At 50.5% G+C, this 21260-nt stretch overlaps 1 protein-coding gene across 7 annotated transcripts in view; it reads left to right on the top strand.

The window, feature by feature from the left end:
• Window positions 1-8562: 8562 nt before the first annotated feature.
• The window catches only part of Tmem255b (transmembrane protein 255B), a 51215-nt gene continuing 38517 nt past the window's right edge, over window positions 8563-21260 (top strand). For 5 of the 7 annotated variants that reach the window (XM_063275259.1, XM_063275257.1, XM_017600045.3 and 2 more), the window contains exons 1-3: window positions 8563-9110; window positions 16632-16774; window positions 19456-19518. In XM_063275259.1, coding sequence (XP_063131329.1) covers window positions 8813-9110; window positions 16632-16774; window positions 19456-19518 — 504 coding nt within the window. In that variant the 5' untranslated portion in view covers window positions 8563-8812. Of the gene's footprint in view, window positions 9111-10056; window positions 10298-16631; window positions 16775-19455; window positions 19519-21260 lie in introns of those variants that run through there. The other 2 variants (XM_063275260.1, NM_001106094.3) reach the window with 2 other exon arrangements.

Raw genomic sequence — 21260 nt, 5'->3', positions numbered from 1 at the left:
CACTGACTGGGTAGCATGAGGTGTGGAAGGTTGTTTACTGATCCGTCAGCGGAGGTCTGTAGACAACAGGGTCTACAAAGTCTGCAGCCCATCCCTGTGGCTGGGCTGAGGGATCCTAGCCTTTGCCAGGGAAAGGAAGAAGAGAACAAGAAAGGGCCAACTGCTTAGTTTGGTGTCCATTCTGGGCATGGTCAGGTACCCACCTAAAGGAACTGTGGGTAAGGTTGGGTTCCTGTCCCACAAGCCAAATATGGGCACATTAGTACTTCAGCCTCCTCATGGGACTGCTCTGTTGTGGTTTTTCTGCTATTTTTTTCTTTTGTTGATATCCTCTCTGGGTCTGTCAGATACAGTGTCCTGGACACGAGCTTCACAGAAATGAGTCTCTGAGGAATGTTGCGCCATCTTTCTATGGCGCCCCATTCTGCCATATTAGAGTCTATTTCGTTTGCTCCACCATGTGCACTGTGCTCTACCAGGAACCAGGCATCATCACACAGCCACTGGAAGGAGGGTGGGAAGGAAGACATCCTTGAAAACATGATGCTGAAAATAACTGCAACTATCTAGAAGTTCAAGATGAAGTTTGATCTGATGTTTTTTCCTTTAAAAAAGATTTATTTATTTTATGTATATGAGTACACTATTGCTATCTTCAGACACACCAGAAGAGGGCATCAGATCCCTTTACAGATGGTTGTGAGCCACCATGTGCTTGCTGGGAATTGAACTCAGGACCTCTGGGAGAGCAGTCAATACTCTTAACCACTGAACTATCTCTCCAGCCCATGATCTGATGTTTTAGAGACCAACTCTAAAGCCCTGGCCACATAGCAGTATTTTTCTAAGGTTACCTGGTCATTTTCTAGACTTGTGGGTTAGAGGTCCTAACCAGGATCGTGGTGCTGGGCGTATGCAGAACTTGTGACCGCTGTCCCTCCAGTGCCTATCTGTCCTCCCAGGCAGGTCAATATTTGATGTGCTGTGGGCACCCGGGGCCTGGTGCATAGCTGGGTCTTGTTTCCCGGCTGGCCAGTGGCTGTGTTCTCTCCTTTCAGCAATGGGATAAGGCTGTTGTGCAAACGGTGCACATAGACGTTTTGATTATTGTACAAACCAGCAGTGGCTGGGAACTACCCCATTCAGTGGGATGGGAAGAATGGTGTGTCATTGGTCCTGTAGAAATGTGAGTCATGAGAGACTGACTCCTCCCTTTCAGCCAGAGTGTATCACAGCTTCAAAATCCTGCTAGCAGCGCTCCGAAATGTCATTAATTTTAAAAACTCATGCCTCCGAGGACACCTCATTCCTGCGCTCGTCTCCCACCTGTCGGTGCAGGAGGGAGGCCCTTCTGTCTCCCGGCTGCCATCTGCATTATTCATCCCCGGATTCATTTCCCTGGGCTATCTAGTTTCAGGAGGGTTTATGCGTGTGTCAGCACACCCAGTTCCCCAGCTCCGAGCCAGCCGACGACATAGGGCTCTGACTAGCGCCATCCAAAAAGCTGCTGGAAGAAGTCAAACCGTGGATGTGCCTCAGGGCCATGGCTGATGCCCACAGCAGGTGGGGGGCCATAGCAATCACACTGACGTGAGGCTCACTCAAGGCGCTGCCCTCTAAATGTTTTTACCTGGCAGGTGGCAGAGGCTACCTCAGAGTCTGGAGGGAGTGTAGTGGGTCATCCTCCAGCACATTATGGAGTTTATCCTGATCCAGAGTGCATCTAAGAAGAGAAGAAATGTGGCAAGGTTCCTTCCCTGTAGATCTTCTCGGGTTCTAGGGCCGATGGCTGTCATTTTTTCTCAGCACCCCACCATCCTTTCTCACTCATGAAAGACAAACCTTGAGTCTTACTTAGCACTGTGGGCTTCCTGAACACCCCGGTCAGCTCGCCTCCTCCTGAGGTGGCTAGAGGACCTCACTGTAAACCATGAGAGCAGGCCACATGGCCAGCTGAACGTAATGCAGAGCACTTCATTACTGTGGGGATCATGGCTCCGGGAGGAGGCTGTGGCAGAGGGAGGGGAGGTGACATTTTTAAAGTCTTTCCTTTTTTAGTTTTTTCCAAAGCCTGAACCCGGAGCAGAAATGAGCAGCAAAAAGTCACAGGCAGCACCAGCGTTTTCAAAAGCAGGAAGGAAGGGCTCTGCTGGAGTTGAGGACAGAGGCTGAGGGCAGGGACTAGGAGAGACTCAGCCTCAGTAGCAGGAGGAGTGGAGGGAGGTCACACAAGGCTCCTGACCTCAGAGTGGATATCAGGAAGCAATGTCTGGATTGTGTCCTGTCCGATGTGCCTCTGACCAGCTGTCATCGCTACTGAGACACAGTTCTGCGTAGACCCGGAACTAAGAGCCAGTCTAGGTGTCTGAACAGTGTAGGTGTGTGTTCTGATGTGCACATGAGCCTGTGTGTGAGCAGGGGGAGCCTGTGTGTGAGCAGGGGGAGCCTGTGTGTGAGCAGGGGGAGCCTGTGTGTGAGCAGGGGCAGCCTGTGTGTGAGCAGGGGGAGCCCATGTGTGAGCAGTGTGAGCCCGTGTGGGAGCAGGGGGAACCCGTGTGGGAGCAGGGGGAGCCCGTGTGTGAGCAGGGGGAGCCCGTGTGTGAGCAGGGGGAGCCTGTGTGTGAGCAGGGGGAGCCTGTGTGTGAGCAGGGGGAGCCTGTGTGTGAGCAGGGGGAGCCTGTGTGTGAGCAGGGGGAGCCTGTGTGTGAGACCCACAAGAGCAACAGTCTGACTGAAGTTCATGTGCCAGGGTCAAACCCCAAGCCCCCACCTCTTCACTTGCTTGACAGGTCCCAGGTCAGAGGGGGAGTCCTTTTCTGCTGGGAAAATCCTGCTGTGTAGAACAAAGGCAGGACTTCCCCCCACACAACCCCCCAACCCCCCCCCCCCCCCCCCCCCGGCAAGTGTGGCCATGGTCGGGAGACTGAGACCTGCATGGTATCCTGATGCAGCTCCACTGTTTATTCAAGCCTGAGTCCCTGCTTCTTGACCTGTCCTTCTGCCAGAAAAGCAGGCACCACGGGATGGACTGCTTATGGAATCCAGCTTCTACCTCCATTCATACACTACCTAGTACCGGGCACTAGCCCCACATAACCTCTTCTTTGCCCACCTCTGCTCCTCTGTAACTGTAGCTAAGCTCTTAAAGGGCAGGTCTGTGTGGCTTACAGTGTAGCTAAGCTCTTAAAGGGCAGGTCTGTGTGGCTTACAATGTAGCTAAGCTCTTAAAGGGCAGGTCTGTGTAGCTTACAATTGTAGCTAAGCTCTTAAAGGGCAGGTCTGTGTGGCTTATCTTTGCTACTCTCCTCTGTGGTGCGTGGATGGAATGGACAGATACTCCAAATACTCTGTTGGGTGAATGAGTCAAAGTTGAATTGCAAATCAATATTCAAAGGGGTCCATGCTCTCCTCCTCAGAAGATGGAGACACGTTTTGAAATCGGACCTACCTGATTTATACATTGTTTCTCCCATTGACCAATCCTTTGCCTTTGGAAAATTTTACTCAATGCCTTGGTTTCACCCTCTGGGATCCCATGGCATCAATGACATAGACAGTAGGTGAAGAGCATAGTCACAGTGCCAGGCGCTGCGCTCAACCAGGGTGAGGCCTGTCTGTGTCTCACTCTATGGCTCCTGGAGCACTCCGACAGCATGGGTTGCCTTTAATGAAAGTTTTGGAGTGGCACTGCTAGAAGCCTTGTTCCTGAGGCAACCGGTGAGACCATGGTCCCAGAAAGGAAGTCAATGCAGGAAACCTGGGGCTGGGGTAAATACTTTGCTCCAAACAGGAAGGAATCTGGGGGCTGGCCAGGAAGTGTGTGCCTCTGTCATAACTAGTTTCCAAATGTCAGGGCAATTTGCAGGTCCCTCTGATTACCTTCGGACCGGCAGAAGACAGATTTGTTCAGCCCTCGTGATTGCTTGTTGAGAAATCTAAATTAGATTACATTTTAAAAATACCCAGATTCCAGACTATTGCTCCCTGTGGAGCTAAGCCTGCTACAGCCAGGGCTGGGCCTTGGGCATCATGATGGTGTGAGGGAGGTGGATGAGGCTGCCTCTGGCAGCGTGCGACGTTCTTCTGTATGGCAAACGTTTCCATATAGGTAGAGGGACATGCTCTAAAATAACAATGGTGTGATAACCGCATAAAAAACGGCACAGCCACTTACCAGCAGGTCTTGTGCAGTGTCCAGCGGTAAAGGCTTTCTCCCTGACATCCTCAATCTTAGGGAAAGGGTTTTTAAAATCTCCCTTCGTTTTCTGGCTACATAGTTGTGTGGGGTTAGATTAGGTCTACATACTCCAACCAACCAAGTCCACCACTCAAGAGAGGTGAGAGCCATTCCTGGATGCTCCGTGTTGAACAGCCTGACCTTGCTGACTGCCTGAATGTCCCCTGAGTGAATGGACCCACACACCGCTGCAGGGTGACACAGTCCCGCACAAGGCAGTAACTGTACCTGTGGATTTCAGCTCTTGGAGCGGAATGGATGAAACCACCTCAAAGCAACACACTGCAATCGCTTCCAAAATGCTGTGCTGTGCTAACTGCCCGCAGTGATCAGTGTCACGGAGTTGGTCGGCTGTGAAAGGAACTTCAAAAGAGAGACAGGAGGAACCCGGAAGTGATAGTACTGCTGGAGTTTTTAGGGTGCAAACCTGGGCTCTGGCAGTCCCAGCAAGCTCAGTTTGGCTCCTGTCACTAGTATAGCAATTAAAGAAACATTCATGAAAAACAGAAAACGGCATGCTTGATGTGGCCACAGCAGGAAGAGGAGCAAATATGTCCCGTGACCTCAAGTCTGTCTTCGGGGTACTACTCTGAGGTTGAGGGTTATCGAGAGAGCACGAGCTAAGTCAGTTAAGTAGCCCTAGCCCATGTGGTTCTACTCACTGTTGACCACTTGTTCTTTCAGCTCTGGATTATCCTGAGAGAGCCTTCTCTGGTCTCCTAAGTTGACAGAACTGCATGAAGTCTCTTCCTGGGAGAAAGTCCCTTCTCTGACTGGCACCAGGGCCCCAGCCTTTCCCTCCCAGATTTTACCTACACCAGATTCTCAGGGAAATCATAACTCCTCAGGGTCCATTCATGTAATACCCTGATAGCATGAGAACTTGTTTTTAAAATATCTTCTCTTCTACCAACATGGCTACAATAGATGTGTGTCAGAACACAGTTGAAGGACGGAGGTGTGGGAGGAGGTTTTGAGGTGCTTGTGAGAAAACTCCAAGAAAGCAAGGCATGAGTCTTGGGACCTCCGTTTCCTTCAGAGCACAGTGCTGTTCTTAGAATGTGTTTCCGTGCCCCTCCCAGGGGTAGGAGTGCATTTACCTCAGCTGTTGCTATTCATGTGCCTCTATGGAAAAAAACGTGTTTTTGCTGCGGGCAGCTTGTCTTTGTGTTTGGACACTTGACTCACGTGACTCTTCTTAACCCTTGAAGTATAAGTTGTCTGATGCTTGGAATAAAGTCAGCTAGAGCATCAGAACTTAAATCCACCTCATTTTTAGGCCTTGCTCCCCCAGGTTCACGCTGCCAGTTAGAGTGGTAAACAGATGTGTTACCCATCATGACTATGCTGGTGATTTCCGTGGCGTTCGTGTCTTTAACATGGGGCCAAGAACATGGCTCAGCAGGTGAAGGTGCTTGCCACCAAACCCGATGATCTGAGTTCAAAGTCCCGAACGGGGGGGAAGGAGAGGATCAAGCCCCACAAACCATCCTGTGACCACCATGCTGGTGACATGGCACATGGAGGAACATGCACGCACAACCGCATGTATATATGCATGTATACACGTGTAAGCATATACTTTTAAAATATTTATTAATTCTCCATTCCAAAATGAAAAGTTTGGTGTATGCCAATCGGCCAAAGGAAGCTTTCAGGAATGTTCTCCTAAGACATAAGGAACTCAGCCACTGGCCTGCGCCAGTCATCCCCAAACTTAGTTATACTAAGCTGTGTAGCTAATGTGTAGACACGACCCTTTAGACTCCGGACGGTCAGATTGCGGCCAACTTTGTAAAATAGCTGGCATCTTTCCCACTTCCTGAAGTTTGGGCCAAGGCAACCAGGCATCTGGTGCCCACAGACCCCCTGGGCAAGCTCCTGTTAGTTCCAGCTCCAGGCCTCGGTGGAGCCTGCTGGTTCCTGCAGCTGCCTGCAGCACCTGCCTGGTCCCTGTCCTCTGTTCTTGGCTGAGCTGGAAACATGCCCGGTGTCTCTTTAGAGGCCATCTGCCCGCACATCTGCATCCCTACCAGTGTCTGCGCTCCTTCAGGGCCAAGCTGGCTCATCTCTCTGTCTGCAGTGAGCAGCTCATAGCCAGGTCTGAACCCTTAGCACTGAGAACAAAGGTACCCGCCTTGCTTATCTGCTGCTGCCTCTATTTCCCTCACAGGAAAGCCCACAGATAGGGCTCTCCCCTCGTCTGGTTAGCTTAGGTACCATGGGGCCTTAGAGGGTTAGCCAGGCTGTGGCAAGTCCCTGAGTGCCCATGGGTAGCAGATGAAGGAGGGCTGAGATGCTGGGGTGGGGCTCACGTTTACCAGAAGATTTCTCTTTTTCTGCAGAGGCCTTGGCTGGCTCTGTGGAAACTGGCACTTAGAATAGCTCTTCTGGACCTGGGAGGGGACAGCACTTAGGGCCCAGCTTCCCAGAGCACAATAAGCCACCCACTTCTCATCCTGCAAATAATTGGTAATCTTGGAAAAGGATCTGCAGGGGTTCCTGGACTGTTACTATTTGTGGTCGATGGGACCGGAAATTGCTCTACACTGTGCTAGGCCAAAAAAAACCAAACCAAACCAAACCAACAACAACAACAAAAAAAAACCCCCAAAAAACAAAAAAAACCCAAAAACAAACAAACAAAAAAAACCTCCCGATTAGAGGAGTGATGTGTGCTAGTACACAGGTACCATAGGCTTCTTTGTACCCCCCACAAATACCAGGCAAGGTTTCTCCCTGTAGCCCAGGCTAGCCTCAAACTCATGGGAATGTTCCTTCCTCAGTCTTCTGAGTGCTGTATATACTACAGGTATGAGACACCATTTGCAGCTTAATTCATGACATCTGTATCTCCAGACATAATGGCATTGTACTGGCCCCGGCAACCAGGGTGCTAATGAATGCCATTGGTCGCAGAATCCCTGTTATTGGTTATGTACTGGCCTCAACGTTTCTGATGGTTATAGACCAGCCTCGGTGCTCGGGTGGTCTTTACCATCTCTGGTGGATATGCACTGGTCTCAGTGCCCCTGAAAGTCACATTTGGGTTATAGCATTCCTTGAAGTCACAGTGTATCTCTGACCTTTCCGTGCCTCATCAATTTCATATCTCTGTCGAGGTCAGTCAAGGTCTCAGTTTATTGGATCATGACCTCCTAACACAGATCTTGACTCCTACAGTGGCCCAAACCCCCCCCCCCCCCATATCCTTAGAAAAGGCTCAGAGGCCTTTGAGTTTATTAAATGCTAAATTCTGCTTTCTCTAGCATGGTGACCTTCCCCCACGCCGCCAGTGCCTGAGCCCCGGAGACCACGCCTTATCTTGATCCACCAGCATCTTCACCTTTGTTTACTGATCTACCTCCCACCCCCTCCCTCCCAACTCCCTTGGAGCAGCGTCTAGATCGAGGTGGAGTCTCAAGAAGTTCTGAGACTAGAAACTGCCCTGCGGTCATATGCCCCCATTCATGACAGACCTTCAGCCCAACAATGGTTTAAAAAGACTCTGGAGGATTCTGGCAGCACTGGCCTCGTTGAACCACCCTTCTTCCAAAGGATTTCCTAAGGATCTGTTCTTGGGCTACCCTTAGAGCCCACTGCCTTGTGGGAATATCCTCGGTGTGCCTGAATCTTGCTTGCTGAGCTTTTGTACAGGGGGGCAACCCACCCCCTTGTTGTGGGTGGGTTGTACCCATTTTGTGAAACCCTAAAGACCACCAAGGAGCTGATGCAATCACACTAGGGTCTTTATTCAAGCCCAAGCTTGAGCCACACCGTAGTCATTGACTCAGCAGGATGGGAGGGTGAAGCCCCGAGCCCAGTTTCAAGCAAGCATTTATAGGGGCAAGCAAACAAGCAAGGGGGTATCCAGCCTGGCACACATCTGATTGGGCGGCTACTATGAAATTTGTTGCTCTGTTCTTTAAAAGGGTTGGCTGGTGCTGGGAGTCAAGCTATAAACTTTTATAAGTAGATATCTTTAGGTACGACTGTGACTTCTGCTTTCCTCCCGGTTGGTAGTTATTAGGGAGTGACCTGGAGACCAGTGTTAGGTGCAGGCTTGTTGGTTAACTGGAGTTCAACCTTAGGTCAGATTCTCTCAGATGGGGCCTAAACCCAAGATGGAGTTGGTCTGGCCTCTCAGATGTAGGTTCCTACGTTCTCTTCACTGTTAGCAAGCTAGCAAGCAGGGTCCCTCCAGGCTCGCTGCTTCAGTTTCCCGCCTCTGCTTCCTCTTAAGGTTGACTGTGATTGGACGTAGGAGCCAAAGAAACCTTTTCCTTCTCAAACTGCCGTCGGTTAAGCCATGCCATGTCTGCTCATTTGTTTCCTGCGGCTACCCTACTCCACCCCCTGCTTCCCCCAGCAGCCTTCACTCAGCCTGCCAAAAAAATGACCTAATTGCCAGCCGTGTCTTGCTAAGGAAACAGCCTTTGAGAGCCTTCCTTGGTGAGGAGGGGTTGATTTCCATGGCTCTCCTCCTTCCCTCCTTCCCTTCTGCCTCTGTTTTTGCAGCTAGGGATCAAGCTGGCAGCCTTGTGCGTACCGTACATACCATGTAAGCACTTTACTATGGAACTGTGTAAGCGCTCCACCGCTGAGCTACGTGAGCGCTCCACCGCTGAGCTACGTGAGCGCTCCACCGCTGAGCTACGTGAGCGCTCCACCGCTGAGCTACGTGAGCGCTCCACCGCTGAGCTACGTGAGCGCTCCACCGCTGAGCTACGTGAGCGCTCCACCGCTGAGCTACGTGAGCGCTCCACCGCTGAGCTACGTGAGCGCTCCACCGCTGAGCTACGTGAGCGCTCCACCGCTGAGCTACGTGAGCGCTCCACCGCTGAGCTACGTGAGCGCTCCACCGCTGAGCTACGTGAGCACTTCACCATTGAGCGCTATATTCCTGGTCCTCAAAATATTTTAAATAATACATTAATAGTCTTTAAAAGACTTACTTTTCCCCTACTGCTGCTGTGCACAGGGTTCAGTCTTGGTTAGTTTTTTTTTTTTTTTTTTTTTTTTGTCAACTTGACACAGCTAGAGTAATCTTAGGAAGAGGACATTAACTGAGAAACTGCCTCTGTCATATCACCTGTGGGCAAGACCGCTGAGAATCTTCTGAGTTAATGATTGGTGTGGGAGGGCCCAACTCACTGGGGGGGGGGAGGTGCCGCCCCTGGGTGGGTGGTCTTGGGTGTTATAAGAAAACAGGCTGAGCAAATTTTTTTTTTTTTTTTTTTTTTTTTTTGCGCCCATCTCCGTCTTCCCACAGCAGCCTTCACTCAGAACTTTTGCTGGGGTGGGTGGGGGAGGAGAACATCCCTGCCCTTGCTGCTAGGTGGGGGCAATGCTCGCAATAGAACCCAGGTCTCTATGCTGTATGCACATCCACCAGAACCCTAACTGAGAAGACGCCTCCGACCATCACCTCACCTGTGTGCAAGTCTGTAGAACATTTCCTAGTGATTGACCGGGAGGGCTCAACCCACTGGGGTCTGAAGTAGGCAGGGGCTTGAGTCCTCTCCGGCTGTGTGGCCAAGCCCTGTTCTGCACCTGCTGCCTTTCTCTGTTTCCCTCCCCCTGAGCCACCCAGTCCTTGGTGTGTGGCCACCTCTGACGGAGAGTTGGGCCCAGGCCAGTGGTCCACAGTTTCTACAGGTGCGTTCCTTCTCGCTGGGTCTCTGGGTCTTTCCGACTTAATTTCCAGGGACCAGAGACTGGAAGGGGAAGAGGGGGAGGAGAGAAAGGAGGGGTGAGAAGAGGAGGAGCGGCAGGCACCAGGACCTTGGAGGGAGGAAGGGAGGTGTAGGAGATGGAGGGGGGCAGAGGGGCGGTGGACGGAGAAGGGAAATGACTGAAGGAGAGGTAGAAAGACATGCCCGTGGAGTAGAGGAGAGCGGACACAGAGCTGCACTTCTTGCAAAGGCTCCCGGGCCTCCTGAAACCTAATCTCCAGACAGGAGGAGCCCCGGAGCATTGCCCTCCTAGTGGAGGGCACTTCGGGAATGCAGCCGCTCCCACCGCCTGTGCCAGGCCCTCTGGCTCTGCTGGATACCACAGGTTAGCTAAGGGCATCGTTGGTATCTCTGCCATTGGGGGCCCAGGAGCTGGGTTACAAGTCTCTAACAGATCTAAGAGGGGAACTACCTGCACAGCTAAGGGCTCTGGGTCCAGGACTCCTTTGGGGTTTGGGGCTGGGACTCCGGTCTGGTTTCCTGTGGCACAGGCCACCTGTCCATTGGTGCCTCATCCTTCTCCACACCAATCTACCTACTACTTAATCCCTTCTGCCTCTGCCCCGATGCTATCTTTTTGTTAACAGACCCGAATCCTTTTTAAGCGGTAAATCCAAGACCAACACCTTTCCAGTCCTACTGCATTTATTTTCGTTTCTAAACTTTACTGGGAAATGTTTGTTTGAAAGAACCGGGGAATGCTTCCTGCCTGGGGGTGGGGGTGGGGGTGTGGGTGGGGATGTGGGTGGGGGTGGGGGTGTGGGTGTGGGTGGGGGGGTGAGGGCGCTCAGGGATTTTAGCGCTGTTGGAGCCAGCAACAGCTTCCACCTGCCTCACACCCCGGCCCCTCCATCTCTAATTGTTCGCTTTCCCACATCAAGCCTGACCCAGCTGAAAGCCAGGTCCGTCTGGGAAAACAGGAAACCTGGTGGGGCTCTGGCTCCAGCCATCTCGGCCTGGGTGCTCTTCTGGGAGGTGTCCTGAACCTGAAGAAATGCCTGCCCGGCATTGTTTCTGGAGAGCCGAGGGTGGGGGAAATTTAGGTGGTGACCCTCTGCTGTGGGATTAAGGGATTAGGTCAGCGTGGGGGTGGGGGGATCGATGGGAACCGTGGTGATAGCTTCCAGCATTCAGGAGACACTTCTGGGAAGTCTGGTTAGTTAAATAATAATGAAGAATCTGGCTTCTAAGAGAGATGCTGTGCCTTCTCCTCTGTAAGGCCAGCCACTCTGGGTCATCCACTCGGTCTCCTAAGCGCAGATAGCTGTTGAACAGCAGCCGATACATTACCAGTTGCCACTGCTGTGATGTTAGGGTGACTCGGTTTACACCTGCTAAGGAGCTCCAGACTTTGAAATGGTTTGTGGGAGGTTTGTGGTTTCTGTTGAGACAGAGTCTTGGTTTTTTGAGAATTTTTTTGTTTTTAGATTTATTTATTTATGTATGTGAGCACACGGTTGCTGTCTTCAGACACACCAGAAGAGAATATCAGATTCCATTGCAGATGGTTGCGAGCCACCATGTGTTTGCTGGGAATTGAACTTGAAGATCAGTCAGTGCTCTTAACTGTTGAACCGTCTCTCCAGCCCCTTGAGACAAACCGCAAGAGTAGCTAAAGTTCTGTGTGGCTCCAGACTGTGGCCATTTTATATGGACACTTCTTTGCTTACAGCTTGGAGTGGTGTTACATATAAAATCAGAACCTGGGGTTGGGGATTTAGCTCAGTGGTAGAGTGCTTGCCTAGCAAGCGCAAGGCCCTGGGTTCGGTCCCCAGCTCCGAAAAAAAAGAAAAGGAAAAAAAAAATCAGAACCTGGTGACAGAGCAGTGACTAGTTTTGCCTCTACAGGATACGCTCTAAGGGGATGTCCTAGGCTGGTCTCAAACCCCCTAGGCTCACTCAAATGACCCTTCTTCCTTCTGCCTCAGCATCCTTAGTACCCAAGACTATAGACCCAGGCTACCACACTTAACTCAGAGGATCAACCTCACTTGAGGATTTCGGGCCCTGTAGATAGCAGGACCTTCTGGGTCTTGTCCTCCGGGCTGGGGTATCTCTCCCCATGGCCTAGCACAGTGGACAGTCTGTTGTCCATCAAAGCCTACACCAAGTGGAACTGTGAGGACCCAGGTCAGCAAGGCAGGCAGCGGACTGGAAAAGAGGACAGCATTTGAAAGTGAGGGGTGACATGGGCAGAAGGTGGCCAGGTGGGCATGCCAAGGTGTGTGGGGAGGGCATAGCCAAGACTGAATAGACAGTTGAGAGAGTCCCCACCACTGGCTCGATGGCACCCTCAGAACAGCCCTGTGGCTTTTAAATGAGGACGGCTTTCACAGATGGCTCCAAGGACCTTCTAATAGACTAGGTCTATCAGGTCACTGTCTTTGCTCTCTCTACCCAGGTGAAGTCTTGTTACTTACGCCACACCAGGTGCCACCTCCTCCCAGTGTGAGTGGGACGCTGGCATCCTGAGAGTGAAGGGCACAGCCCCACTTGGCCTTTTTCCTCTCTGTGGGCCTGAGCTTAGTCACCTCTCACAGTAACTCATCTGGTAGCAGTGGTTTAATTAGGAGCCAGGAGCTGTCTATGCACAGAACAGTAGCGTTGATTAAGGGACAGAGAGGATGGTGCAGTAATTGTCTGGGTATCTGTCAGATGTGAAATGCCTTTTATATTTAAAACCTGTTGTGGAAATGCTTGTATCTGGGGATTTCAGACACCCTTTACTTATTTTTATGCCATGTTAAATATTGAGATATATTTATGAAAGGTACTTTGGGCAGGACTCTCCTCATCCGTGTATTTCTGGTGGGAGTCCATTAGCTCCAATCCAAGCAGTCAGAAAGGTATGCTCGCCTGCCCTGTCCAGCAACAATGTAACTTTCCAGACCTTGTCTTAACCCAGGAACTGTGGACAGAAATGCTGGCAGCCCGACCTCGCTCCTGTCTCTAGCTTTTTGCTACAAGAATACTCTGGGGGAAAGTCAGGCTAAGGAAGGGACTGGTAGGGGGCAAACAGCTGTGAGGAATATAATGGGTGACTGTGTAATTCAAGGGCCTGACTTTTGGCCAACTGTTTTTGCGGGTCAGAAGCCTTAACTCTAATGGTGCTAAGTGCCACCAGCCTAGGATGTCATGCTAGTGAACCAACGCAGTGGACACGGTTCAGGGTGCTGTGGGCTAATGCCACCCGAGGTGAAAGATGTCTCAGCAGAAAGGTCCACCCAGATCTCAGCCATGCTGGGTCATTATTAATTGTTTGGAATGTAATTGGCGTGTGCATTTAGGTAAATAAATGGAGAAAGTGAAACCCTTTAGGGGGAGAAAGCACCTACTTGGTTCACTCCAGGGCTGTTTACTTCCAGGTGTGCTTGCTCTGTACCTCTGCAAACACCCACTGTGAGGTACGACCCAGACCCATCCTACTGCAGGTGCCCCTGAGGCTGTGTGTGTGCTCTTGGTAGGGATGTGGGCACTGTGGAGAAGCAAAGGACCGCTCCATGGCCTTCCATCTTCTGTCAAGGGTGCTCTGTGTCCTGTTCCTGGTGCTTTCAAAAGAGGGCATTGCCTCTCCTCCTGCTCTCCTGTGTCACATCCCATAGGCCTGAGCCATCCAGGGCAGATGATCCTGAAAGACCCCCAGACTTGGGGAGACTCTCGCTCCAGTCACGGGTTGAGGTACCCCCAGGAAACACGAGAAGCCGGTCTTGATGTAATCAACAAGAGGCAGTTTTATTTACGAGATCTCGGGCTGACACGTATCTCACACAGGAGACTGAGTCAAGCCCCGAGCCTCTCTAGGCAGGAGCTTATATAGGGAAAACCAGGGGTTTCATGTGAATACACATAATTGGCTAATACAAAGGGTGCACAGTTACTTTTGGCACGGAGTTACATCAACAAAGCATACATGTAATCTAGCATCTCAGCAATGTGGGCAGGGCAACTCATCTCACTGCAGCAGGGGGATGACCCATCCTCAGGGAGTGAAGGAAGGGGAGGGGGTGGCTCCAGATGGCCAGTGTCCTTGGGAGTTGATAGTCAGGCCAGTGAGCCCTATCTCAAATTCTCTCAGGCATGTCTGGACTTTGTTCATGACTAACTTTTAGAAATTTTAACCCTTCAATCCCATTCGGCCTGCCTCACTTCCCTTGGATTTACACAGAGGAGAAAGTAGAACTGGGGTCTTGGGGTCTCTCTCTCTCTCTCTCTCTCTCTCACTCACTCACTCTCTGCCTACCCTGCTGCAGAAGCCTCTCCAGCTTCCTGTTCTTCAGCTCGAAGATGACCCACTTACCACCCACCAACTTCAGGGCTAGCTGGATCCACTCCCCAAGCACCTCAGAGCCTCCTTTTCTGGGTGGTGTTCTCATCCTCCACCCCTGATTCTCCCTGTCCCCTGACCCTCTGAAATGGGGCTCTATATAAAGTCTATGTGTACCAAGGCTCATCTATGTCTGGTGGCCTCTTATCCCAAGACCAGAAGCTCCCAGTGGGGGTAAGGGATCAACTTGTGTTCATGGCAGTGAGTCTGGGATCTGAAGGCATCTGCACACAATGGAAACTCAAGTCGGGGGGGGGGGGGGATGGGGAGCTTGGGGCATGAATGAGAATGAGGAGGGAAAGGAGAGGGGTGAGTGGGAGAGCAAACACGCGCGTGGTGTGATGGTGTTACTGCTGCTGACATTGAAGTAATACCATAGGGTGAGCTGAGGCAGGTACAAGGGTCCTGTGGACTCTGGAATGGACCTTTGTTTCAGAGAGGCAAGAGTGGGGAATCAGAGAGGGAAGGGGAGCCTGAACCCATATCTGAGGCCAGGACCTGCAAAGCACGGTCAACAAGGGTTCTAGCTTCTACCACCCCTTGGGGACCTTGGAAGCAGTGAGGACAGAGGTAGAGAGAGCAACCCTTGCCAGCTCCTGGGAGCCAGCGGTTGCTGTGTTGGGGAATGGGTAGATCTGGCCTCTCTGTGGGGATGAAGGGTGGTTTAGGATGAGATTCTCAGGAGAAGCCTGTCTGGTCTGGAGAAGGGTGAGGAGGCTGGACAGGGCTGAGCAGGGGCTCTGGAAGTAGGTTTTGCTCCTGGAGGTGCGCCCTTGCTGGGTCAGATAAAAATGGCTTTCTCGGGTCAGCTGAGTCATGTGGTGCTTTTAAATATTGTCTTGAGTTTGTAACTATCCTTTCCTTGGGTGTCACAACCTCGACTAGTGTTAAGTTTCCCTGGTGGGATCAAAGACATGTGGAGTCTTCAGACGAGAACCTACCAGAAGTGAAGGTTCTTCCTCTCAGGACACTGGCCATTTTTTTTTTTTTTTTTTGGTTCTTTTTTTCGGAGCTGGGGATCGAACCCAGGGCCTTGCGCTTCCTAGGTAAGGACACTGGCCATTTTATTTAATTTTTTGAGACAGGGTCTCTGTGTGTAGACCTGGCTGTCTTGAAACTCACTCTGTAGACCAGGCTGGCTTTGTCTCTTAGAGATCCGTCTGCTTCCGCCTCTTGAGTGCCCAGCTCCAATGGCCATTTGAAAGGAGGTAAATTGGGTAGGTAGGCAGGCTGCTTTCTGGTGGTGCAGGTACTGGGCTTTGTGGATACACATAGAGGCACACATGAGTACACATACTTGCATATATGTACACACTCACAAACCGTCGAATTGTAGGACTCCGGAGGAGGATGAGGCCACCAGACTTACTTCTTTTTTTTTTTTTTTTTTGGAGCTGGGGATCGAACCCAGGGCCTTGCACTTGCTAGGCAAGCGCTCTACCATTGAGCCACATCCCCAACCCCACCACCAGACTTCTTCCATTCTACTTCTACTCCACTTGCATTTGCAGCGACGTGGTCAGGCGCTTGGCTGGATCAGGTCGAATGTGTCTTCTCACTTGGCTTTGGCCACAGCCTGTGTTTCAGGTGTGGCTGTGTAGTGACTAGGGAAGGCAGGTAGCCGTCAATGGAAAAACCTGTTCTGTCCTCCCCAGACCATCAGGGAAGAGTCAGGCTCAAGAGGATACAGAGGTGAGCGGAGCCCTTTCCAGTGACAGCTGCGCAGTTCCTGGAGTTGGAAGGTTGTCCAGGGGAGCGCTTTATGGCGCTTGGGTTGGTCTGATGAAGGCTGGAGAAGGACGCTCAGTGGAATCTCCTCTCATGTTCTCTACCTGTGACCTCATTCCAGAGTCTCGTATTCCAAAGCAGCTGCAGGGCCCAGCTATTGTATTTGTTTCTCAGGCAGGAGGTAGAACAGAGGCCAAGCTGCAGCTCCCTGAAATGCTTCTGAGTCCAACAATCTCTGCTGAGCTGTAGCATGTACAGGACTCAATCTCACAGTCCAAGGCTGCAGATGCAACCTTCTGGCCAGGTGGGTGGGTCTCCACCCAGAAGTCTCAGCAGCTGACAAGAAGCTCAGCATCTGGGGCATAGCTGTCCCCGACACTTATGTCACCTGTATACCTCTTTACCCCGTGAAACCCTTCCCTCCTCGGACGTGAGATGGATGAAGACAAGCCACTCTCCAGCCTCAGGCAGTGAGTGACCCCTGGCTGTGCTCAGGACTGTCCAGGAGGAGGAAGTGGGCACTTTCCTAGTTCGGCTAGGACCAGGTTTTCCCTGTGCTGGTAGAAGGCAGGCCTGGAGCTCACCAGTACCCTTCTTTTCCTCACAGAGGGCTTTGCAAGGAGAAAGAAGATCTCTCTGTGGTTTGTGGGCTCTCTGCTGCTGGTGTCCACCCTCATCCTCACCATTGGCCTTGCTGCTACCACCAGGACTGAGAATGTGACTGTGGGCGGCTACTACCCAGGGATTATCGTGAGTCGAAGGCCTATGGGGGGAATGGGCAGGATGTTCAGCGACCTGTGTGGACAGATGGGTCACCTGCTAGTCTACAGTGCTGGAAACTTCTGCTGGGGCTAGGGGGACATAGACCTAAGAGAAGTGACCCCTGCCTGATGCCTTGTATCTGGGAAAGAAGACTGAGGAGTGCCGGTGAATGGTCCCTAACATAGGCCATTGTCTTGCACCATGTTCTTAGGCCAGCGCCATCATAGGCTCTCCTGGAGGTAGATCAGGAGAGTAGGGGATGACTTGGTGATGGCAGGGAGGCTTCAGGGCTACAGAAGGTGGCAAAGGTGGGGAGGGTCTGAAGCTGAGGCGGGCCAGAGTCTTTAGACGTCTGAAGAGATTGGCAACACACTCTCCCCACATCCGTGAAGGACCAGCAGGACATTAACGCATACAGCAGCTCCAACATAATTCCTGGCAGATGGGCTAGCGGCTTTGAGAGCCCAATGGGGAGGCCATAGGCTAAAGCCCATGGGTTCATGGTACCTCCATTGAGAATAAGAAGTATAGTTGTGTGCTGACTTCCCCCAAAAGGGTAAATGACTCTAGGGATGGTGCTAATAACTCCAGCAACACAGGACTCTCAGCCCTCAGCATCGAAACATAGTTACATTCTATCTTTTATTGTTTGTTTATGAGTCTTGTATACACGAGTCATGTTATCTGCCTGGATGTAATTCACAGACAACCCTGTGTAAAAATCACCTGTGCAGGAATGGTTTTTACTGGAACATTACATGAAGCACATACCAGAGATGCTGGCCTTGTACAAGGCTCTTCTCCCACATTGGAAGGGCAAGGAGGGGATGCTGAAATTCACCAGCTAGACTGTGCGAAGGTGTAGCATCTCTAATTCTCTGAAAAAGTATGGATGTCAGCCTGGAGTGGTAGTCGCTGTCTGTTCTCCAGATACACTTGTTTGACGTTCTCACCCCAGGGAGCTCTAGTTTCATTTTGTTGCTATGATGGTAACACCGTGACAAAACATGACATAGGGGTGAGAGGGTTTATTTTTAGCTCACATTCAGGTTATAGTCCAGTGTTGCTGGGATGGCACAGGAACAGGGCCTTGAGGCAGCTGGTCACATCCCATCCACAGTCATGAGCAGAGAGATATAAATGCATCCATGACGATTGCTTGCTGTTTGTGTTCAGCTTGATTCCTCCGTTCTTATACAGTACTGGGCCTCCTTCCTAGGGAATGGTGCTGCCCACAGTGGGCTGGGTCTTCTCACATCAATTAACCTAAGCCAGTCTCCCACAAACAGGCCCAATAGCCAACCCAACATAGATCACCCTTCATTGAGACTCTTTCCCCATGTGATTTTAGGTTGTGACAAGTTGATAATCAAAGCTAATCACCACAAGATTGTATTCCAATTTTGGAGAGAAATGAACAAGGAGATACTGCCCTGGGGGATGAACTGACAATATATTAACCAGAATTAGCTTTGTTTCAGACTTTGTTTCTTTATGGAGATGATAGTGAAAGTCAGGTCAGAGAGACACTGCATCCAACAGAGCTGAGGGATGCTGGCCACCTCAGGACAGTGGCACGGGCATGAAAAAAAAATCATTTTTGAAAAAAAAGTTTTCACATCCAAAAAATATTAAACTTAGTATAACTTATATATTTTAACATCTTTATGATGTTTGGGTGTGACATTTGTGAATTGTGGACAAGGGGTGTGGCCTTCAAAGCTGGATACTTGGAGAAATGTCATTCTTCAGAGTCGATATGGGCCAGTGTTGACCCCTCAGACTAGCACAGGCTCAGAGCAATGTGTTCACAGCATCTCTGGGACTCAAGCCCAATGCCCAGGCTTTGAGGTGAGGACAGGTGCAAGCACACGATCCCAGCACCTGATTGAACCTCTGCCAGGGAGACCTCCTAGACCCCAAGCCTCCATCTTGCCTTTTTTCATGCCCAGGTTGCCTGATGTCCTGTCCAGTCTGGATTGTAGTGTAGGCAAGGTCTTAGCATCGCTTCTGCTGAAACGTCATAGGTGTGCCACCTGCCAAATTTCTCTCCATCTTTCTGCTGGAGAAGGCATGTCAGAAGGTCACTGTGAGGGCTTCAGGTCCATACAAAGGTGTACTGAGGCATAATACCTGATTTCTGTGATCAAAAGTTGGACTGATATAGAAGCATCAGCTTCTGCCCCACCAGTGGGCATTGGAGGGGACAGGAGGGGACTGTCACTCCCTAGGGACAATAACTCCATGCTGCATGGTGGGGATGGCCACGCTTTTCTTCGGACAAAGTATTTACTCAAATTAATTTTTTTAAAGACAGGATCTCACTTGGTAGCCCAAGTTGGCCACTCTCCTGCATCAACTTCCCAAGTGCTACCACCCTCAACTGGACAAACATTTTAGGGGTGAATTATTAACTATTTAAAATTACATTTACTTATCTTGAGAGGAGGATGGCATGTGTGGTACATGTGTGGAGGTCAGAGGAATCGGTTCTCTCTTCTACTATGTGGGGTCCTGGGGAATGAACTTGGTCATCATGCTTGCCAGAAAGTGCCTTTACATACTGAGCCATCTTGCCAGTCCAAGGGCCATTATTAACTGTGGTGGTGCTAACCAAACATCTCTCTCTCTCTCTCTCTCTCTCTCTCTTGCTCTTCCTCTCACCTCAGCTGGGCTTTGGGTCCTTCCTGGGAATCATTGGCATCCACCTGGTGGAGAATAGAAGACAAATGGTAAGAAGACACATCTCTCTTGCAAAACATGGGGAATGTGGGTCCCTCAATATAGGATGCTACAGTCACATTAGGGTTTCCTCTTCACATTCACCTGAACCCCCTGGACCTATATACGATAAAACCCAAGACTTGGGTCCTGATCGGTGCCGTTCACAGCTTGGTCAAAATGAGCACACCACACAGGTGATCAGAGGGAGGTGGAGATGGGAACAGAGCCAGGGGATCTGGGGTCAGACGCTAGAAACATAGTTACTGTTCTATTGCTGCGAAGGGACACAGTAACCAGGGCAACTTTTAACATTTAATTGGTGGCTTGCTTACGGTTTTAGAGGTTGAGGCCATGATCATCATGCTGGGAGCAGAGCAGCAGACCCAGGCAGGCATGGTGCTGGAGAAGTAACTAAGATCTTAGGTCTGATCCACAAGGTTGGGGGTTGCAGGGGGGGGGGGAGAGCTAGCACTAACTGGGAATGCAGGGGCTCATGAATGTTGTGGATTATTGTAAAAAAAATAAATGGTCGTCACCTTTGTTTAGGTCCTGTTGGGGTGCTCTGGGATACTCCTGTTTCCACCCCTCCATCCTCCTCCTGTTTCCACCCCTCTATCTCCCTCCCATCCAGGGCTAGGGTTAGAGACACACACTACCATGTCTTGATCTTACATGGGTGCTTGGCATCTGAACTTGGATCCCCAAGCTTATGTGGCACCTACTTTACTGCCTGCGCTGTCTTGCTAGCTCCAGCTTTCAATTTTGGTAGAATTTTAATGTTCCCATTTCATTTAGGCTTCTGATCCACTTTTGCATGAATGATGTGAAGCAGAGCTTCAGGCAGCTCTTTGCATTTTCCTCCTCTGAACACCACTTGTTGGAGTCCATTTTTTAAAGTAACTATAAAACATTTATTTTTAAGAAATATTGAAATAAGATTACATAATTTTATCTTTTTACCTTTCCTCTCTCTATGCTCTCCCATTTATACCTATCTCCTTGTTTCCTCTTCAAATCATGCACATATATATATATTTTTCCTGCTAAGTCCATTTAGCATTACTTCTATGTATATGGTTTCATGGATGGCCATTTGGTAGTGAATAATTAAGGTGGCTCATCCCTAGGGAAGACTAATTGTCCCTCCTCCCCCATGCCTGAGTGTGTTGGATGGTTCTATGTCCACTTCACATTAGCTAGAGTCATCTGAGCTTAGGGACCTCAATTAAGCAAATGCCTCCATAAGATCAGGTTGTAGGCAACCGGTGGCATTTTCTTAATTAGTAATTGATATGGGAGAGCCCAGTCCATTGTGGGTGGCACCACCCTGGGCTGATGGTCCTATAAGAAAGCAGGCTGAGAAAGCCAGTAAGCAGCACCCCTCCATGACCTCTGCATCAGCTCCAGCCTCCAGGTTCCTGCCCTGTTTGAGTTTCTGTCCTGACCTCCCTCAGTGAAAATGGACCATGATGTGGACATGTAACCAATTAAACCCTTTCCTCTCTAGCTTGCTTTTGGTCACTGTATTTCATCACAGCAATAAAAACCCTAAGACACTTAGTTACTTGTAGTTCTTTGTCTATGAGGCTCAATGAAAATTTCCTCCTCCATGAGAGGAAGCGTGTTTATTGGTGTGCTTAATTGAGGTCTTGCTTAAGCAGCTCTCTCTCTCTCTCTCTCTCTCTCTCTCTCTCTCTCTCTCTCTCGTGCGCTCTCTCTCTCTCTCTCTCTCTCTCTCTCTCTCTCATAT

This window comes from Rattus norvegicus, chromosome 16, assembly GCF_036323735.1.
Source record: "Rattus norvegicus strain BN/NHsdMcwi chromosome 16, GRCr8, whole genome shotgun sequence".
In the NCBI taxonomy this organism is placed as follows: domain Eukaryota; kingdom Metazoa; phylum Chordata; class Mammalia; order Rodentia; family Muridae; genus Rattus; species Rattus norvegicus.
This window is presented reverse-complemented; position numbering and strand designations above follow the sequence as displayed.